The sequence below is a fragment of the Quercus suber genome, unplaced genomic scaffold (assembly GCF_002906115.3).
Source record: "Quercus suber isolate HL8 unplaced genomic scaffold, Cork oak 2.0 scaffold_79, whole genome shotgun sequence".
Classification (NCBI taxonomy): domain Eukaryota; kingdom Viridiplantae; phylum Streptophyta; class Magnoliopsida; order Fagales; family Fagaceae; genus Quercus; species Quercus suber.
Window position 1 is genome coordinate 270,162 of NW_027069544.1, and position 21,183 is coordinate 291,344.

Below are 21,183 nucleotides of genomic sequence, written 5' to 3' on the forward strand. Positions count from 1 at the left end.
ACAAGACTCACAGAAAAACATGCCTCAACCCTTTATTTAGTAGCTAATTATGGCATGAATCCCATTCACAGGGCAACACCAGCATTCCATTCATCCATCATCATGGCTCTTGCGGTGGTGGTNTGTGCATAACACTTTGTCACAAAATTAGTAGTAATTTTTATATTATGGATGGTAAACTTTGTTACATATCTAGCATCTACTAGTGTTTTCCACAGATATCCAGGTTCAAATCATATCACCCCCAACTCCCAACTATCAATGTATCAAAAAAGAAAAATTTAGTTGCATAACACACCATCCATTCAGCATCATTCCTCGGCCTTCTAATCTATATAATTACAAAGCTCTCTTTTTTTTCTTTTTCTTTTTTTGAGAATCAATTACAAAGTTAATTTGTCATCCGTCTACAATAGTTCTTTTGCTCTGCTTCTAAATTGGTATGTTTTATATCTATTACGAAAATCGTAATCAGTAGGGCATCGCATAGACTTATGTTTTAAAAATCTCACATCATGAATACGATTTTAAATATGTACTACTCATTTATAGTTATCATGAATTTGTTAAACGATATGAATGTGACCAACCACACCAACCCAAATATCCGGGATTTTATTTAGAATCACACAATGAGACATACTTGAGCTTATACATCCAAATATGTCTTTTACTCAGAAATCATGATAAACTTAACACCATTCCAACAGGACAATACCACTCACAAGACTCACAGAAAAACATGCCTCAACCCTTTATTTAGTAGCTAATTATGGCATGAATCCCATTCACAGGGCAACACCAGCATTCCATTCACTCATCATCATGGCTCTTGCGGTGGTGGTGATGCTTAGAACGGTGGTGCTTCTTCTCCTCATCATCATCATCACCAGAGCCATCATCTCCCTGACACATATATACACGATCAGACAAAAGACAGTTCCAACCAATTGCAATACAAACAAGTTCATCTTTCACTTTCTTAGCACACCTATACCACATACATGGCATGCAAACAAAACAAGGTAGGTCATCCAAATCTAAAGTCTATTCTGTACCCACTTTTGGTGATTGATGAGACTAATCTGTACCATAATAGCTATTTTCATAAGCATGGAAATGTTCATGATAATGGATATTAATGTAAGATATGGATCTCTCAAGGTAATAATCAAAGGTGCCCATAATTTATATATACCAACTCATCTAAAATTGTGTAAAACAACATTCACCTTGTCTGCTTTTATAAAATAACCTAAGAGCACAGCACAGCCACAACACAGCATGGCACAGGAAAAGGAAATTCTTGAAAAACTAGGACAAGACATGGCAGGCACACAGTAGTTAATTAATTAATATATATTTAGGTATGATTATACATTTTTTTTGGAATATTTTAAATTTTTTTTTTAGAGGAGCTGGGGGAAGAGGTTTTTCGCTTTGGGCCTAACAACTGTTACCGACTACCAGGCAGCTTAGAAAATAACCAAAGAACCTGATGTTCAGTCAAATATATTATTTCACTGGTACCTTGAACCCACATGCAACAGGAGAACCAGGATTAAAACAACCATTTGTTCCAGGAATTCAAGCTTGCTTAAATTGAGAAAACCTCGTGTTTCGGAATTCTTTAGAAAATTTTCCATGATATACAAAGACTAATACCACCAACTTTAGGGTCTTAGATCAAACTAGCAGAAGGAAAGTCCAATATTCATTTGGTGCATCAACAAGACTTGCATATGCTAATCAACTCTAGAATGCCTTTCTTAACTCTACTTCTTGATACATCATACATGACAATATTCTGATATGATACAAAACTAATACTGGGCAGGCATAATCAAATTTCAGACAAGATTAAACATACCACATACTCATATTACATGACTAAGCTAGCATTAAATTGATGGTTAATTGTAGCTTCCCTCATAAACTATGGTCTCACTTGCAATGTCTACACAACTATAATTTTTGCCACTGACACCTTAGTATAAGATTAATTTGCAATGGTGACTCCAACATCCAAAACCAGTCATAAAATTAACAAATTAGTGAGCTCATTGGGCTAGACATTGCAGATTAATTGGAAGTTTGGAACTAATCTATTAATTTTAACTTATTATTGCACCACACCACCAAACCAACCCACTAATTTGATGGTAAAATCCTGACATTATAAGAAAGTAACACTAAGAAGACACATAATCAAAACTAAGACAAGATAAAACATACCGCATACTTATAATAGTGAACATTCATTCCATACAAAATAGATGCTTAATGTTAAAATTAATAACCACAACAACAACAAAGCCTTAATCTTGGATTCGACTACGGATCCTTAACAGACTAATCAAGGTCAGCCACATATATACTCTATTTGATATATTAAAATATATATAATATCATATCACAAATTATTCAAACTAATTGGTCATAGGAATTCTTTCCCTCCATTCTAAACATATAGTAACAAGGAAACGGAATCAAGGAAAGAAATGGTCACTCACATATTTCTTGCGGCCATAGCCCTCTTCACTCTCCTCACCATAGCCCCCATATTTAGGCTTCCCATAGCTCCCCTCTTCTCAGACCTCCCATACTTGGGCTTCCCATAGCTCCCCTCTTCCTCAGACCTCCCATATTTAGGCTTCCCATAGCCCTCCTCCTCCTCAGACCTCCCATACTTAGGCTTCCCATAGCTCTCCTCTTCCTCAGACCTACCATACTTGGGCTTCTCATAGCTCTCCTCTTCCTCAGACCTCCCATAGCTAGGCCTCTCGTAACCCTCTTGCCCCTCATAACTTGGCCTCCCATAACCAGCTGGCCTCCGAGGTGGCTCATCCCCATAACTCGGCTTCTCAAACTCAGTCGTCTCACTCCTCCCCCCATACCCATATCCACCACCACCCTCCTGTTCCTCCCCATAACTGGGTTTCCGCCCGTACCCGGATCCATACTCCGACCCAGGTGTCTCATACTCGGGTTTCCTACCATACTCCGATCCGGCAGCCTCGTACCCGGGTTTCTTACCATACCCAGATCCGAATTCAGACCCGGGTGTTTCGTACTCTGGTTTCCGGCCATACCCAGATCCAAATTCCGATCCAGCAGTCTCATACTCAGTCTTTCTCCCATACCCGGATCCGTATTCCGATACAGGCTCCTCAGTCTCCGGCTTCCGGCGATACCCAGACCCGTATTCCGATCCAGGCTCCTCAGACTCCGGCCTCCGCCCATACCCGGACTCAGTCTGTTCAAACTCACTTTTCCGTCCATACCCAGATCCGTATTCCGGTTCTGGCTGCTCATACTCACTCTTCCGACCATGGCCGGATCCAAATTCAGATCCGGGTCGCTGCCCATACCCGGATTCATATTCAGAGCCAGGTCTCTCAGAGCCATAAGCAGGCCTATTCACACCAGGAGGGACCCCATAACCCGATTCAGGCCTAGGCCTATCTCCATACCCACCAGAAGCAGCGAAGGTGTCGGGTGGACCAGGAGAGTAACCGGGTCGGGGCTTGGGTCGGGCATAGCTGCTGTACTCGGTTTGAAGAGCCTCATCACCGTAAGCAGAGGGCTCAGAATGAGAGGAGTATTGGGGGCGATCGTAGTCGAATTCATCTGTCTGTGAGGATGAAGTGGGAGGATAGCAGGTCTCATCGGACGGCCCGAGAGGACGCCCGTACGTTAGTACTTGGTCGTAGCCTCCACCATACGGCGTCGGATCGTACTCGTCGAAATCGTCCACGTCAGCATCTGCGCCACGCGTGTTATACGGCATCGTTTCAGGAAAGTTGTTTTGTTCTAAGATCAGGCCTGATGGAGAGAAATGAAAAAGAAACGGAGGGGACTAGGATGGGTTTTATAGTAGTTTGACTCGCCGACAACTACGGCGTCGTTTGGGAATGTAATAAGAAAAATTACTCAAATTAGGACCCCATTTGGTTGTCTTGTGGACACGTGGGGAACCAATAATGGCTGAAAGTGAAAGTATTAAAGTGAATGTGATGGGTCTGGGCCTGTGGTACAGTTGAAACTTTGGAATGCCTTATCTAAAATCATTAAGTAGTGGGCCACGCGTTTGATTTTTGCTAGATTTTTATTTTATTATTGATATAAAAAAAAAATAAAAATTAATTGGGCCAAAATGGCTCCTAAGTCCAATTGTTAAAGTTTGGCTAATGACACATATAGGCAGGCCAATGATTTGATAAGTAATATCATTTTCAGAATAGCGATGTTTAATTACGGGCTTGTTAAGCATCTTTTCTCTAATGCAGCTTGTATGTCTATTGGTGATGGTAATTCCATAAGAATTTGGGATGACCCTTGGATTCCAGATCTTCAGGGTTTTATTCCTAAGCCAAAGGCTGGGGTTAATTCGGACGAAATAGCGTTGGTTTCTCAACTCCTAACTTCTGATCATAATGCCTGGGACATCTATATGCTGAAGCATTGGTTTGAGGATTCAGATATTGAATTAATTTTAAAAATCCTAGTATCATCTTGTGTTGTTGAGAATGGGTGGATATGGACCCCTACAAACTCTGAAGAGTTGTCGGTCAAATCTGCCTATTGGTTTGGTAGGGGTTTCTCAGCTAATCAGCCACCTGCGCCTCTTTGGTATCAACTTTGGAAATCCAATCTACATGAAAGGCTTAAAATGTTAATTTGGAGAATTGCAGTGGATTGTTTGCCTACTAAAGCCAATTTAGCCAGATGTTTGGATATTGGAGAGGCGCTTTGTCCTCTTTGCAATTCAGAAGTTGAGTCCTCATTCCATCTCTTTGCTCTATGTCCGGTGGCAAAAGCTCTATGGTTCAATAGTAAATGGGGAGTGAGGTCTGATGCTCTTGGGCTTTCCTCTACTCTAGAGCTAATTCACTTTCTTTTTTTCCCCCCTTTCATGTCTAACTTATCTCCTGGTCAGAAATATGAATTTTTATTGTTTGGAGCTGTTCTTTTTGATGGAGTTTGGAAGTTGAGGAACCAAGTTATCTTTGAAAATACCTCCCTAAGTTTTGAGGACTTATCGTCTAGAATTGGGAGGCTTCTTGCTGAATTTCAGAATTCTAGAGCTGCTGAAGCGGTTCCTGTGAGATCTGCGAAGCGGCTTCTTGCTTGGTCCCCTCCTGGGAGATTCTCGTTTAAAATTAATGTGGATGCTGCTATTGGGCCTTTATTTTCTTCTATTGCAGCTGTGGCGAGGGATTGGAGGGGAAGGCTGGTCTTTGCTTGCTCTCAAAAGGTGAATACCACCTTCCCTCTTCAAGCTGAAGCTGAAGCTGTGAGATGGGCTGTAGTGTTGGCAGCCAAATTGGAAGAAGTGAGTGTTTTTATAGAATCTGATTCAAAGATTTGCTGTGATGCTCTTGTCATTCCTTGCCAAGCTTCCCCATGGAGGATTAGGTCTATAGTTATGGAGATGCAAGTGCTGCTTTCTGACTCTTCTCATGTTTTTGTCTCTTGGGTAAATAGGTCAGCTAATATGGCTGCCCATCTTCTTGCTAAGTGGTCCTTGTCTTGTAATCTGTTTTGCTCTTTTGATTTAGGTTGCTGCCCCCCTTTTTTTGCTGCTGTTGTTAAGCGGGAATGTGGCAACTAGTGAGCTTTTGTTGTCTTCTGTTTTGTGTTAATGAAGTCTTTTCCTTAATCAAAAAAAAAATTACGGGCTTGTTAATTGTTTTACATGTACCATAACTCCATAAGTTTTTTTTTCCATCAACCACCTAGATATGTCGACCATTTTAACACGGTCCTTTCTGTTTCACTTTTTCTCCCAAAAAAAAAAAAAAATCCTTTTTGTTTCACTTTAAATGGGGCGTCAATTCATAGTTGAGATAAATTTTATACGTCTAACTGTGCACTATTTTAAACTTTAGATAACATGACACTAGATACACTTTAAATATGTAATATCAAATTTAAACTATGAAATTGATTCCAAAGAGAATTATTTTTCACAAAAGATGTTGTATTGTAGTGTAGTGCATGCCTTGTAGTGAAAAGAGTGATTAGAATTTAAAGAAATCTACTGGTAGAGTGTCTGAGAATAATTATACTCCAAAAGAAGAACAACAAGGCTCAGATGCTGAACCAATGGGGGCATTTGAAATTGAACGTAGTTGATACAATGATTGGCTTCTGTTTTTGTTTTTTCTCAAGTAGTAAAAATTGGATTGATGGAGAAATTTTTTGTTGTTATGCTTTAAGCAACCTTGAGCACATATATATAGCTTAAACAACTTGCTTAAAATGAGTTGAATTGAGTTTATATAAGAGCTCATAATGTTAATAATGTCGTCTCCTATTGCCAAAATCTCATATTGTCATATGCATTTTGTTATCAAATATGTGTGTGTGTGTATATATATATATATTTGTCATATGCATTGAGCTGCTGATATAATTAATTCTTAGGTGATAAAGATGGGGATGTGTCTTCTTTACTTTTGCCCCATACCTTGTACCTAGGGCAAGGCATATATATAGTGTGATAATGTTGACGGCTGCACAGCTTTGCTAGTTGTAGCATGAAAATTTTATAGGTGTTTGTGTTTCTTTTTCAACTGTGATCAGATAACGTTTGATTTCAAGGCTGGTATGATGAAAATTGTATAGGTGTTTTGTGTTATTGTATTCTTATAGTGCTATTATTGTTGATTGCAAGTTCCTCATCAACTTGTTGGAGTTTCATCAGACCAGCCGTGCTTACAGCTTATAGTCTTATTCAAAAGGAAATCATTGTGCTTAGACTTCAATAATGCTATTCCTGCTTATTTTGTTGTGGGTCCAACTAGAGGCTGATGCATGAATTAAGGATTAAGTTTTTTTTTTTTTTTTTTTTTTTTTTTTTTGGGACAGGTGATGAGGATTAAGGTGTTTGTTATCTTTGACTATTTTTTACTGGACTTTCTAATCGGTTTTTGGTATATGTGAGAATTGAACCTTAAATCTTTTATTTAACAATCAAAGACTTTATTAGTTGAACTAACTAGAACACATACTTTATTTTTATTCTATGAATTCAAATTTCAATCTAAATGATAAACTAATCTAAATGATAAACTAGTAATAGTTTATCTAAAAAGATCAATGCTAGTAATAGCCATGCCGTAATAATAGTAATGGAAAGTATAATTTCATGAAACATTGGAAAGAAAGCCATTTTAGAAAACAAGGAGGCTGGTCTAACTTATCTTAATATTTTTACTTTTATTATTCACTAATCATTACAAAAATATATATATGTGAAATTTTTATGTGGTTGGACATTGTAGCCAAAGGAGAGACACCGCATTGTAACATTTCCATCTTCCCCTTATAAACAAACAAGACTAATTGAAAATCACACCCTTAAAATTTAGGGTAAATTTGATTTTTCTCCCCAACGTTTACAAATTTTGATTTGGTCCCCTAATGTTAGCTATCACCTTGATTAGGAGTCCTTCCATTCATGCATGTGCTAATGTGTCCATTAAGTGACATCGAAGCTCAAAACCTAGTTTTCAACATTAGAGGCTCTGTGGCTAATAAAACCCTTGCACTAGGGTCCAATCGACGTAAACTTCTCCATCCTCACCTCTTCCTCCTCCTCGTCTTAAATTTCCTCGACTTGCAACTCCATCAAGTCCTTCCTACTCTTGCACTCACTTGCCATATCTTGCCCACTTCTTCTCCCTCGCCTTCTCTCCCCCCGTCTGCAAGCTCTTTTTGGGGCTCTTTGACACCACCTCAGCTTCCTCCTTCAAACTTAAACAATCCAACAGTTGGATTGACTCCGTCCTCTAATCCAATGATCCTAATCTCACAAACTTTGTCTTTTTTCAAGCTTTGATTAGAGTAATTGTACAATGATTGTTTTGGTTTTGAAATCTTGATCTTCATTTGGTTCTCAAGAAAATGTAAAATAGAAACTAAAAGAAAAATTGAGATCATATTGAAATGTTTGGATAAACAAAAAAGTGGAATCATATATAAATGTTAAAAGTCCAAAAAATTGGGCTATATTTCTATATTTGGATGCTCAAAAATGTTGTGAAAGGAAAAAAAAAGAAAAAGAATTATTTTATTTTTTTAGTTTATATAATTTTAAAATATCCAGAGAATTTCAAAATTAAAAAAATATTTATAGAATTTATTTTAAAATTTCAAGTCTTTTTAAATTTATTTAATCTATATGGAATAACGAAACACACACGATAGATTTAGGAGTTATTTAACGGACATATATATGAATATGAACTGAAAGGCTCCTAATCTAAATGATAGGTACATTACAGGGGCCAAATAAAAATTTTTAAATTTTAAAGAACAAAATTAAAATTACTTCAAATTTAAAGGATATAAATGGCGAATTTAGTCAACTGTGGACAAACAAAGCCAAAATACTTCCCACCTCCCAACAAGAACAACTGGACTAGGTACTAGATTCTGTTACTTTTTAGCTAACTTTAGTGTTCCCTTTATTTATTCTCTCTCCACTCCATCCCATTCCATAATTGTCATTCCCATTACAGAGACATAGAGAGAAAACAATGGCGGCCTCTGTGATAATAACGGTGACACAGGACGGCACGGGTGACTATGTAACGGTGCAAGAGGCAATAGATGCTGTGCCACTAGGCAACAATCGTAGGACAGTGATTCGTGTGGCCCCAGGGATTTACAAGCAACCTGTGTACGTGCCAAAAACCAAGAACTTTATTACTCTGGCTGGTCTTAGACCTGAGGACACTGTTCTCACTTGGCACAACACGGCCACCCAGATCGATCAAATCCCATTCCATAATTGTCATTCCCATTACAGAGACATAGAGAGAAAACAATGGCGGCCTCTGTGATAATAACGGTGACACAGGACGGCACGGGTGACTATGTAACGGTGCAAGAGGCAATAGATGCTGTGCCACTAGGCAACAATCGTAGGACAGTGATTCGTGTGGCCCCAGGGATTTACAAGCAACCTGTGTACGTGCCAAAAACCAAGAACTTTATTACTCTGGCTGGTCTTAGACCTGAGGACACTGTTCTCACTTGGCACAACACGGCCACCCAGATCGATCACCACCAGGTTTTTTTTTTTTTTTGGCACTTTGCACTGCTATATCATATATATGTGCTAATACCCCATCTGGGTTTAACTTTTATGTTTGGTTTTTGCAGGGAGCTAGGTTGATTGGGACTGGGACTTTTGGGTGTGGAAGCATTATTGTGGAAGGAGAGGAATTTATTGCTGAGAATATCACTTTTGAAAACTCTGCTCCTCAGGTAATCTTTAATTTTTTGTCAATGTTTAGCATTTCCAAGTTTTCAAATTTATTGGCTTTTCTTGTTAGTTGTTACTTGGTACTCTAGCTTTGATGAATTTATTAAATGGATGTTCAGCTAAATGCGGTAGAAACTGAGTTTTGGGGTTTTTTAGGTGATAGGTAAGTTGGAATTTTTGGATCAAGGTTTTGGATATAGAAAAGATTGCACCTTTTGTGTTGGCTAAATTGTTTTCCGCACCACAATTAGTTTCTTCCAAATCAACCTGTTTTGGGACTCACAATGTGAAAGAAAATGGTGTGGAAGTAATTTTTAGATGTTGGGCATGTTGGCAATGTTTTTATAGTCTGGGGTGTTGGATTTGCTCAAAATTTATCCTTTTGTATTTGTTAAGTGAATATACTGTGGCCTTGTTTATGTAGCACCCTTTTTTTTTTTTAAGGCTTTGGGTGCATAGTGCGTTTGGTGTGGCAAATAAACTAACTGAAATAGTCTGTGGTTTTCTTTCTTAAGGTATTGATTATTTCTTGAATTGTAGTTTGAGGTTATCAGTATACATAGATACATGTGCGCGCGCACACACACACATACATATATATATAAGAGTAGTTTGAGCTTATTAGTGTTTGAGAATGATAGTATTGTTTTACTATTTATCTTCTGTGAATGCTTGTAACAATTTAATTTCAGCATAACTGTTAAAGTTAGAAGATTGACTAAACTCTTCCTTTTTGGTAGGGTTCAGGCCAAGCTGTGGCAATTAGAGTAACAGCTGATCGATGTGCCTTCTATAATTGCAGATTTCTTGGGTGGCAGGTATATGCAATGTCATTCTCAATTATGTTTTGTGTTAGTGAATTTATGGAGCATCTTTTAAGGATGTTACATTTCTACTTTACAATTCCTGAACACTTCATCTTGGATCAAAGAATTTCATCAAACAACATAACTAGTTGGTAGATGATAGTAAGAACTTGTATGCTTTCTGGCAACAAATACACACTTCCACTGTAAATAATCTTTGTATGTTGTATTGTATCCTGTATTGATTATTATTTTTATTTTTATTTTTCAAGTGAAGGAAATTAAATGATATGGGTGGCTAGTGGGCGGTTGCCTATATCTCGAGGTTTACCCTGGCCCCACCAAAGTTGGGCCAGGGGTTTCACTTCATCAAAAAAAAGAAGTGAAGGAAATCAAATGAGTTCTTTGTGCTAGGTTTGGATGGTCACTTTGAAGTCAATATCTATTACTTTGTACCCTGAAATCAAGTGAGGCCCTTGGCCAGCAAACCAGATGTTTATGTGCTGTTTGATTGCTGCAATTCTCTTCTTAATTTCAGTACATTTTAGGGAAGTTATCTGAGGCATGGATATATCTGAAGGGTTCTTTCTTTTATGATTCTGATGCAGGATACTTTGTACCTGCATTATGGAAAACAGTATTTGAGAGATTGCTATATTGAAGGAAGCGTGGATTTCATCTTTGGCAATAGTACTGCTCTCTTGGAGCATTGTCATATCCACTGCAAGTCAGCAGGATCTTTCTTTTATGATTCTGATGCAGGATACTTTGTACCTGCATTATGGAAAACAGTATTTGAGAGATTGCTATATTGAAGGAAGCGTGGATTTCATCTTTGGCAATAGTACTGCTCTCTTGGAGCATTGTCATATCCACTGCAAGTCAGCAGGTTATGTAACTGCCCAAAGCAGGAAATCTTCTCAGGAGACAACTGGTTATGTGTTCTTGAGGTATTTAATTGACTAGTTGTCTTTTTATTCCATTTTTGGTAGAGCATCCCAAATACTTTGAATTGATGCGTTATATTTCAGTCACCACAATATTTTCTTCTAACCTCAAGTGGAGATCTTTAATTAGTATTATGCTGTCTCTTTAGAAGTCATAATCTTAAGTCTTAACTAATACCTATATCATGCAATACTTATACAAATGCGCAAATACTTCTTGCGATAGATGTTAATTTTGTGGGGACCCAAACTGAAACTCCCTCATGATTGGGCCCTACCATTGGAGCACGGCAGCCCAATAACCCAACCCACCCCATCCCCTCAGCTAGCATGTTGTGCGGCCCAGGTGCCACTCTGCAATTAATGCTCTGACCAACCACTACTCATTTGCATTAAATGTAGAATGACAGTTCCATACTTGATCACCTCGAAAAGGGATTCCACCAACCTGTCCCCTTAGTCGTATAACTGGATGGATTGGTGTAAGTTCCTTCCACTTCATGGGGAAGTGGTGCAGACTGTTTAGAGTTAGGACCAGCATCTGGAATGGTTTGGCCAAATCTGACTTGAAGGAATTGGGTTTAGGGTCACCAACCTTGTTAGAAGCTTATAAATACCCCTGGCACCTAGGGAGAAAGGTATGTTCTTAATCTAAAAAGAATTCATTAACTTATCTGCCAGAACTGAAATAGAGACCTTTGATTGTGAATCTGACTTAGGCTTCGGAGGTCACCAATTGATCAGAAATCTAGAAAGTAGGATTGTTTCTTGTTTTTGAGGAGGGTAATAGACCCAACTGCTCATAGTTGCTCTTGGACAGGGATTGTGAGAGTGGTTCCATATGACAATCTCCACTTTTATACCCCCCATATTAACTTGTCACATGAAATGGAATATTTGGACCTTATGGACTCCAACTAAGAGTTATTTCTGTAACTAGTTTTGAAGAATAGAGTTAAGTTGCAATAGGTTGACATTTGGCATAAGAGCCTCAAAATTATATTTTGATCTTAAAAATTTATTTGTATTATGGAGGTAAGAGAGATGGCCCCAGAAGGAGCTAAACGGTGAATAAAGATTAAGTTTTGCTGGGTAGGGTTGAAGTATTGAATTAAAAAATACGATTAATTACATGCTCCTTAATTCTTTTGGATGTTTTGAATGCTCCACATTGATTTAAAATTTTACATTTTGGAAGTTTTCAAACCCATGCCTATCCAGAGCTATTATTGAGTCACATTGCTAAAGAGTGTCCTCTCTTTAAACTGGAGCTGTGCTAAGTTGTTGCATGTTGTATGTCATTTCAAGATTGATTATAATTGCAGTTGCATTAATAGTTGATCTAGTTCTGCCCAAATTTTTGTATAATTTAATATTATTTTTCTCTCTCTTTCTTTTCTACTATTCCAGTTATTTGCTTCTGTAAACTATATAACAAACCAATGCATTACACTTCTGATACAGCCAGATAAATTTATGGCTTTCATGCTTATCCTGGTTAAAGTAGCAAATGTGTTTTTTAGAGATGTCATTAAATTAATCATGTCTTGCCAATAAGTTGTCCAGGTTTTGTAGTTGCTCCTTTTCCCCCGGCCCTTCTAGTTTTTCTTTTTGGGCCAAAACTTCACCTGCTACTATGGGTGTCACCTATGAATATTTTTTATGTTGATGCAGATGTGTGATCACTGGTGTTGGAGGAACTTCATATGCATATCTTGGACGGCCATGGGGACCTTTTGGAAGGGTCGTCTATGCATACACATATATGGATGCATGCATAAAGCATGTTGGCTGGGATAACTGGGGCAAAACGGAGAACGAAAGAAGTGCTTGCTTTTATGAATACAGGTACATCACGTTTAGTGCTTCCTCTAACTTTATAGAGCCTACATGTAAAACACATAGGATATCATTCACCAACTGAAAACTTCTCTTAACTTGTGAACTTAGTTGATCAAATCCAGCTGTCAGGGGCTTGAGTGAGTTTGGATGATACCATGATGTTATATTAATCTACAACAGATTTGAAATGATAACCTTTGTTTTGATGCTGAGTAGAGATGCAAAATCGAAATGAATTGATAACATGTTGGATTACTGTTTTGGTTGAGTTGGTTGTATTTTCTTTTCTTTGACTTTTCTTGTGAAATAGATGCTGGTGTCTTTATGAAAGTTTATTCTTAATAGCACACTAAATAAGTATGGAATGCTTCAATTAAAAATGCAGGTGCTATGGGCCAGGTAGTTGCCCATCAAAAAGGGTCACATGGGCTAGAGAATTGATAGACGAAGAAGCAGAACAGTTCCTCATGCATCGTTTCATTGACCCAGACTCACAAAGACCTTGGCTTGCCCAGAGAATGGCCTTGAGGATACCATATTCTGCGTAAAGTTAATGGAAGGAGACCTGCTTATGCTTCCCAGCAACTAAAATATAAGATCTGCATAATACGGCTTATTTTTAAGTCTTTAATTGGTCAAGATATGAGAGAATAGCATGGTGCCTTTTGATGTATGAGCTTCCTCTATAGATTGTTTGGCTTATATTTTGTGAACTTGTCTGATCAGCTTGTGTTAAGATTCTTTCAAATTTTTGAGCAATTCGTGACTGATGGTTATGTAGAAGCAAGATGGTTTCTCCATTTGAAAAACCAGTTTTAGTTTCTTGGAACAAGCAGTGAACATTTTAAGGTGGGAAATAATAGGTCTTATGTTGACTGCCTTGAAGATCAAAACTCTAAACACGTGGGTTATGACTTAATGTTAGGTGCCAACTTTGGCGTCAACTTTAGCTCTCGTTTGATCTGGCATATGTATTTCATGCAAGACCTACAAGGTATAATCGCAAGGCAAAAACTTGTTTTACATGGTATTTAGAATCATGTTTTCAAGTTGGTAGGGGTATTTGAACAACGGTTTTCGTTGTTTAAACTGTATAACACATATTTTCACAACACTTTTTTAATCACACGTATTTCCAAAAAATTTAAACAACATTACTAGAACAACATTATCAAACAGGCCATTGTAAAACAAACACCTTTACAACTGCCACCTTAATCGCTATGGCTTTGATGCTAATAACATTTGGACCAAGTGAAAAATTCCCTATAAGTCTGGGATGGTAGACAAGGTTTGATCTTTGATGTCTTCTGGCAACTTTAGATTAGCATTTTTTCTTTATTTGTTCATGTTTAAGCTTCCTTTTATCTAGGTGCAAATTGTGATTTTGTCAACTTTCAGTAATAATAATTAAAAAAAATAATCTAAAAGCACCCAAATCGTTTAGGAACCAAAAAAGAAAAATTATAATGTAGTGATAGAAAATCACAATGGCTTTTATAGTACGTTACCAAAGAAACTCTGGCTGTCAACAAAACTACTTTAAACTCGACCAACTGCCGCATAGTACTACATTCTCTAGTTTTTATTTTCTTCTAACAAGTGTTTGATCCAAAGCTTTTTATTATTAAAGGAGGGCCAGCCAAATATGAGTCTTAAAATGGATGTGATTCTACTTAAATATATGCGTGTTTCTAGTTTATACCTAAAGACATGATGGCTATGCATGGTCTTTATGTTTTATTAGGTAAGCCTGCGTGGTCTATTTTTAACGTGATTGTTACATATTGTGGAGTAGTCAATGGGGCATATGTCCATTTTAATCCATATATAATATCTAAAACTGAAGTGTGATATTTATTGCTGCTATGCTTCATTTTGAGTTACATAAGCGTAGCATTTTAGTCAACTTCAGTCCCGTTCGGTCCATTTCAGTCTAATTTGGTTCACTTAGGTCCACTTTGGTTAATTCGGTCCAATTCGGTCTATTTCGTCCTTTTGGTTTATTTTGGTCCAATTAGGCCCACTTAGGTCCATTTGGTCCATTTAGGTTCATTCGGTTCACTGAAGTCCAATTCAGTCAATTTGGTCCATTTCAGTCTATTTTAGTCCAATTAAGTCCACTTCAATCCTATTCGGTCCACTTAAGCCCATTCGGTCCAATTCAGTTTTGGGCTCAAAGTTTTATTTTATTTTTCTTAATTTTTAGGTTGAAAAACATGAAATTTTTTTCTATTTGTGTCAAAATCTTTAGTTTTAGATTTAAAAAATACAAACAAAATAGGTATTGGAATAGAGATATGGGCCCTAGAAAACCAATAAAAATAATAAATATTCAAAAAATTACTTTAAAATTAAAATTTCAACAATATAGGTATAATAATTATATTTGGAAAGAAAAAAAATGCTGCAATTCTAAACTTATATAATAATTTAAACTTATTGTAATATGTTACATGTATTCCATGCAATTTAAACTTATACAATTTTTTTAAAATATTCTTGGATATGTTTAAATTAGTCAACTAATTATAATATATTTATAAAAAATCACTATAATAACACATTCTCCATTTATATAAGAAAATATTATAATAATCTAAGTTCAAATTTATTGTCATCGTTCATCCTGTGTAGTATCCAACCCACCAACACAACCCAACCTAACTCACCATAAGTTTATTTGGGTGGTGTCATGTGTAGTGCATAGGATGTAACTTCTAGGCTTTAGGTGACACATGAAGGTCAGTGGAAGCTTGAAATCTTCAATAATGGGTTGATCTATCAATCTGATTGTGGAGAGCTGAATGTTGGGGTCAATTTGGCGAAGAATGGATCAATGATGGATGAATATGGCTCAATCTCATCGGTGGAATGTGTGACGGTCTCTCTAGGCCCGTCAGTGTCTAGAGAGAAACACTTGGAATGCTAAGGGGCGTAGAGACTAGCGAGACTGAGCAAAACGGCACGTAAATTAAAACTATTGAAGGCCACAACAATATAACTGATACTATGTTAAAATAAACGGGCAGAGAAAGAACCATAATTGTTTTGAATATATAAAATCTCTATATAATTTTTAATTTTTTACACCATGAGATGTTATACAATTGTGTATAAATATGGGACAAAATTTGGCTATAAAATTGGTTTTAGTCTTAGGCTACAACTTTACTCAATATCTTTTTATTGAATGTGAATTTTGACAAATGCATTGTTGGATTATATCTTCTTCTTATATTTTTCATGCTTGCAAAATTTCTAGAAAATTAAAGATCAATAACTATATTATCAATAAATTGATTAAATTGCAAGTTTTCGTAATTTAATATTATACATAAAATATAAGCTTATAAATCATATAGTAAATAATATCTTATTAACACAAAAATTGACATGTGTATTAAAAACGTAAAGAACATGGAATTCAACGGTTAGATTTTCAAAATATGTAGTAAAGTCTATTTTATTAAGTAAATTTGTAGCCTTAGGCTACAACTAGTTTTGTAGCTAATTTTTGTCTATAAATAAATACAAAGAGTTGATGTATGAAGATCCCTTAATTAGACTAAAATAAAGAAAAATTAATGTTCATTGAATTTAGTCATAATCAAGGGCTAATCAATCAATTAATATATAAACAAAGAGAACATGAGATTCTGCCATGTGACTCATTTCTTGGAATTTTCTATATTTGGATTTACATCTCAATAAATTTTGTATTTACATCGTAGTATTAGTTCATTGAATTACCAAAGAAGTAAATGCATATTATATATATATATATATATATATATATATTATATAAGAAAATATTTTTATTTACAATTATAATAATTGATTTAAAATATGACATTCTTCCTTATATGAGAAAATATTTTTATTTATAATAATAATAACTTGTGGGGCTAGAAAATCAAGCAGCCATGACCCACTCCAAGCCAGGCCCAGGGGCCCGTGCCGAGGATGCATGAGGGGTCCGAGGATGAAAGGACGAGGACCGGCCCCCGAGGAACATATCCGATGATGGCCCCATCCTCGGGTATCCGAGACCTCGGAAGAACATGAGCACCACCCCACCAAAGAGGGGTCTTCTTGAATATCCAAGGAGGAGAGGGTCCAGTGCCACGCGTCGGCGACGGGAGCACAGCGAAGGAGCAAGCCTTAGGCGAGCTGTCACCTCTGTATTGAATGCCCTCAACTAACGTCCTGGCCGCATTAATGAGGACAGGACTCCTGAACAGTGCTGCCTTGGGTGCTGCAACCCACTGGAGGAATGGGGATGCGGCTGATGAGACAGGCTCTCAAGTGGTGGCTTGACTGATCGACAAATGGAGGGTTAGGATCAGTTTAGAGAGGTATATAACGTAAGAAGTCTCTCCTGAATGGGGGACTAGAGATCGGCATTAAGAAGTTCTGTAATGACTTGTGCCCTCTGAATCTTTGTAATCAATCTTAAAAGAAATAATAAGAACATTAAGCTTCAGAAGACCAGTCCGAGGAGCATCATTGTGCATCCCAATTCATGTTTAAGTTGATAAATCCACATGCAACCATGCAGAGCAGTTGTACCCCTTACTAGGGCCTAGTTCTTGAGCCCACTCTCTATAAATTCATTGAAGGGCAAGCTGGGCTTGGGTCCACTCTCACCACCTGAAGAAGTGTCCCAACTCTGGTCCCTACAATTGGTGCCGTTTGTGGGAAGAACTCGTGCGTCAGTAAGGACAACAGCCAGGCATGGTAGGGTCAGACCCTCACCAAGGAAGTTCACATCGACACGAACCAGCAAGACCCCAACGTCCGAACGACTATGGCGACACAGAGCACGACCAGAACAAGGAGAACAGACGATTCCGAGAAGGAAGCGTGCACACCTCGCAAACTAGTGAAAGCCATACGCATAGAAGTGGCCGCGTGCCCCAGGGAGGCGATAACAACCCAGCCGCGAGACTGCGGGAGGAAAAGAGTCACGCCTCTCAAAGGCAGGAAGATAAGGCGGCCATGCAGCGAGAGATAGATGATCTCAAGAGAAAGTTGCGCCATGCACAGCGAAAGCGACCCGAACCCAGCCTTGACTTACCTTCTGACGACGAAAGTGATGATGACTACAGGCAAAGGTCGACGACACCCTCGAGTGAAGTTTTCTCCCACGAAGATGAGTGCTATCGGAGGCGTAGGTGTGGCAGCCCCACCCCTAAGGGCTTGGGAAGTGATGCCATGAGCAGGGCGCTGGACCGGCTCTCCAAGTTGCCCTTTACGCGTCGTATAAACGAGGCGGTGCTCCCTCGGAGGTTCCAGCAGCCGACCTTCACCGTTTACAATAATAAAACGGACCCCGTGGAGCATGTGAGCCAGTTCAATCAGAGGATGGCCGTTCACTCTAAAAACGAGGCGCTGATGTGCAAAGTCTTCCCGTCCAGCTTGGGGCCTGTGGCAATGAGGTGGTTCAACGGCTTGAGGACGAATTCCATAGACTCGTACAAACAGCTGACCCAGGCCTTTGGTTCCCGTTTTGTCACGAACAGCAGACCTCCTCGGCCCATGAGCGCGTTGCTGTCCCTGGCCATGCGCGATGACGAGACCCTCAAGGCTTACTCGAACAAGTATTGGGAGATTTACAACAAGTTGGACGGCAAGTACGATGATGTCGCCATCAACACGTTCAAGAACGGGCTCCCGATGGGGCACGGCCTGAGGAAGTCCTTAATTGGTAAGCCTGCCACCAGCGTGCGGCAGCTAATGGACCAGATCGACAAATACAAATGGGTGGAGGAAGACTTGCTGCAGGGCAAGGGGAAGGAGAAGGCTATCCCTCAGGAGAGGAGGGATTCCAGGTCGGACCGATATAACAACGCCCGTCCGAGAAAAGATTTCATAGGGCAATCTAGGGCGACAAACGCCCAGGCTGTTGGCGCTGTGTTCCGAGAACCGGTGCACAGGGTGCTGGAAAAGATCAAGAACGAACCGTATTTCAAGTGACCGAATAAGATTTCGGGGAACCCCGAGAAGCGTAATCAGGACCACTACTGCCAGTATCACCAGGACCACGGGCACGCTACGGAGGACTGTAGGAATCTCTGGAACTATGTGGACCAGTTAGTCTGGGAAGGGCGGCTGAAGCATCTCCTGCACCATTCCAGCAGCCAGCAGGGCCAGACCTACCAGGAGCCACGGAAGGACACAGCCATGGGGCAACCCGCTGGAACGATCAATGTGATCTTGGCTGCGCCAGGAAGAACAGGCATGCGCCCCTCACGGGTGCTGTCCGTAGCCCAGATGGCCACCGGGGAGTCCCAGTCAGAGCCAAAGAAGGCCAAAAGAGGCTGTCACCCGACCTTGACTTTTTTCGAGGAGGACAAGGATGGAACCACCCAACCCCACGACAACGCTTTGGTGATCACCCTCAGAATTGGGGGCTATGACGTCAAAAGGGTGATGGTGGACGGTGGTAGCGCGGCGGAGGTCATGTACCCCGACCTCTATAAGGGGCTGGGGCTAAAGCCCAAGGACTTGTCGCCCTACAGCTCCCCCTTGATAAGCTTCGATGGGAAGCTGGTCACCCTGAAGGGCATGATCAGGCTGCCCATCCAAACCGGCCCGAAAGTAATAGAGGTGGACTTTATAGTGGTGAACACGTGCTCCCCCTACACTGCCATTGTGGGAAGGCCTTGGCTCCACACCTTAGGAGGTGTCGCCTCTTCCTTGCACCAGAAAGTGAAATTCCCGTCTGGAGACCGAATCCTCGAGATCCAAGGGTGCCAGTCAATGGCAAGGCGGTGCATGGTCGCGGCCACCTCACGTCCGCAAGATACGGAGCCCTCGGCCACCATGGCTGAAAACTTATAGCAGCTAACCACCTCGGGGGCACCAGCTGACCCGGCCGCCGAGGAAGCAAGGCTCGAAGGCCTAGAGAAAGTGGTCATCAATGACGACCAGGAGAGATTCTTTCAGGTTGGAACCCAACTGCCTCCCCGGGAGAAGGAGGAGTTGCTTGAGTTTCTCAAGAGTAACCTGGACGTGTTTGCATGGGACCCCTGCGTCACCCCAGGGATTGACCAATCCTTCATATGTCACCGCCTCAACGTCAACCCTTCGGTGACCCCCAGGAAGCAGCTGCCCCGACACCCATCAAAGGAACACGCCGAGGCAGTTAAGGAAGAGGTCAATAAACTTTAGCGCGCGGGCGCTATTAAAGAGGTATTCTACCCCGAGTGGTTAGCCAACACTGTGGTGGTCAAGAAGAAAAGTGGGAAATTGAGAGTTTGCGTGGACTTCACGGGCCTTAATAAAGCTTGCCCGAAGGACCCCTTCCCAATGCCACAGATAGACCAGCTGGTGGATGCGACCGCAGGCCATCCTCGGATGAGCTTCCTAGACGCCTTTCAAGGCTACCACCAGATCCCATTAGCCTTGGAGGATCAGGAGAAGACGACCTTCATAACGCCCATTGGGAACTACCACTACAAGGTGATGCCATTTGGCCTGAAGAACGCCGAATCTACTTATCAGAGGATGATGACAAGAATGTTCGAGCCATTGTTGGGCAAAAACATTGAGATCTATGTTGACGATATGGTGGTGAAGAGCAGATTGGTGTCCGAGCATCTGTGGGACCTCGGCTATATATTCGACGTCCTCAGGAAGCACAGGCTGCGACTAAATGCATCCAAGTGCTCGTTTAGCGTGGCATCTGGCAAGTTCCTGGGCTACATCATTACCCACCGGTAGATCGAGGTCGACCCTGACCAAATCAGAGCTATCCAAAACCTAAGGCCTCCGCAAAACCCCAAAGAGATCCAGAAGCTTGCTGGGATGATCGCGACCCTGAATCGATTCATTTCCAGGTCGACCGACCGATGCAGACCGTTTTACCTCCTGCTCAACAAGTGGAAAGGATTTGAGTGGTCCGAGGAATGTGCCACGGCCTTCTAACAGCTCAAAGATTACCTGGCTCGGCCACCCATCATGTCTAAACCAGAGGCCGACGAGGTCCTATACGCATACATCGCTGTGGCGCACCACGCTGTGTGCCTGGTGCTGATACGAGATGATGGTGGCGTCCAAAAACCGGTCTACTACGTTAGCAAGTCATTACACGAAGCCGAGGTCAAGTACCTACCCTTGGAAAAGGCCATACTTGCCGTGGTCCATGCCACGCGAAAGCTGCCTCATTACTTCCAGGCTCACACTGTGGTCGTCTTAACCCAACTACCCTTGAAGTCCGTACTTCGGGCTGCCGATTACACGGGAAGAATTGCAAAGTGGAATACCATCCTGGAGGCCTTCAACGTTAAATACATGCCTCGGACTG

The 21,183-nt window shown here is 40.2% G+C and overlaps 3 protein-coding genes across 3 annotated transcripts; 2 read left to right on the forward strand and 1 right to left on the reverse strand.

Annotated features, from left to right (window-relative positions):
- Positions 1 to 596: 596 nt before the first annotated feature.
- LOC111998629 (uncharacterized protein At5g39570) lies at positions 597 to 3,857 on the reverse strand. The gene is given in 3 exon segments (XM_024030717.2): positions 597 to 906; positions 2,514 to 2,578; positions 2,581 to 3,857. Coding segments are annotated over 3 exon segments (1,368 nt in total). The 5' UTR covers positions 3,791 to 3,857; the 3' UTR covers positions 597 to 813.
- Positions 3,858 to 8,785: 4,928 nt separating this feature from the next.
- Positions 8,786 to 13,681, forward strand: LOC111998630 (pectinesterase 31). Its single transcript, XM_024030720.2, has 6 exons — positions 8,786 to 9,082; positions 9,175 to 9,279; positions 10,018 to 10,095; positions 10,846 to 11,033; positions 12,705 to 12,878; positions 13,258 to 13,681. Exons 1-6 carry the CDS (start codon positions 8,837 to 8,839, stop codon positions 13,418 to 13,420), a joined length of 954 nt encoding a protein of 317 aa, XP_023886488.2. The 5' UTR covers positions 8,786 to 8,836; the 3' UTR covers positions 13,421 to 13,681.
- Positions 13,682 to 19,058: 5,377 nt separating this feature from the next.
- LOC136067608 (uncharacterized) lies at positions 19,059 to 20,048 on the forward strand. The gene is made up of 2 exons (XM_065773735.1): positions 19,059 to 19,640; positions 19,722 to 20,048. Exons 1-2 carry the CDS (start codon positions 19,059 to 19,061, stop codon positions 20,046 to 20,048), a joined length of 909 nt encoding a protein of 302 aa, XP_065629807.1.
- The last annotated feature ends 1,135 nt before the right edge of the window (positions 20,049 to 21,183 follow it).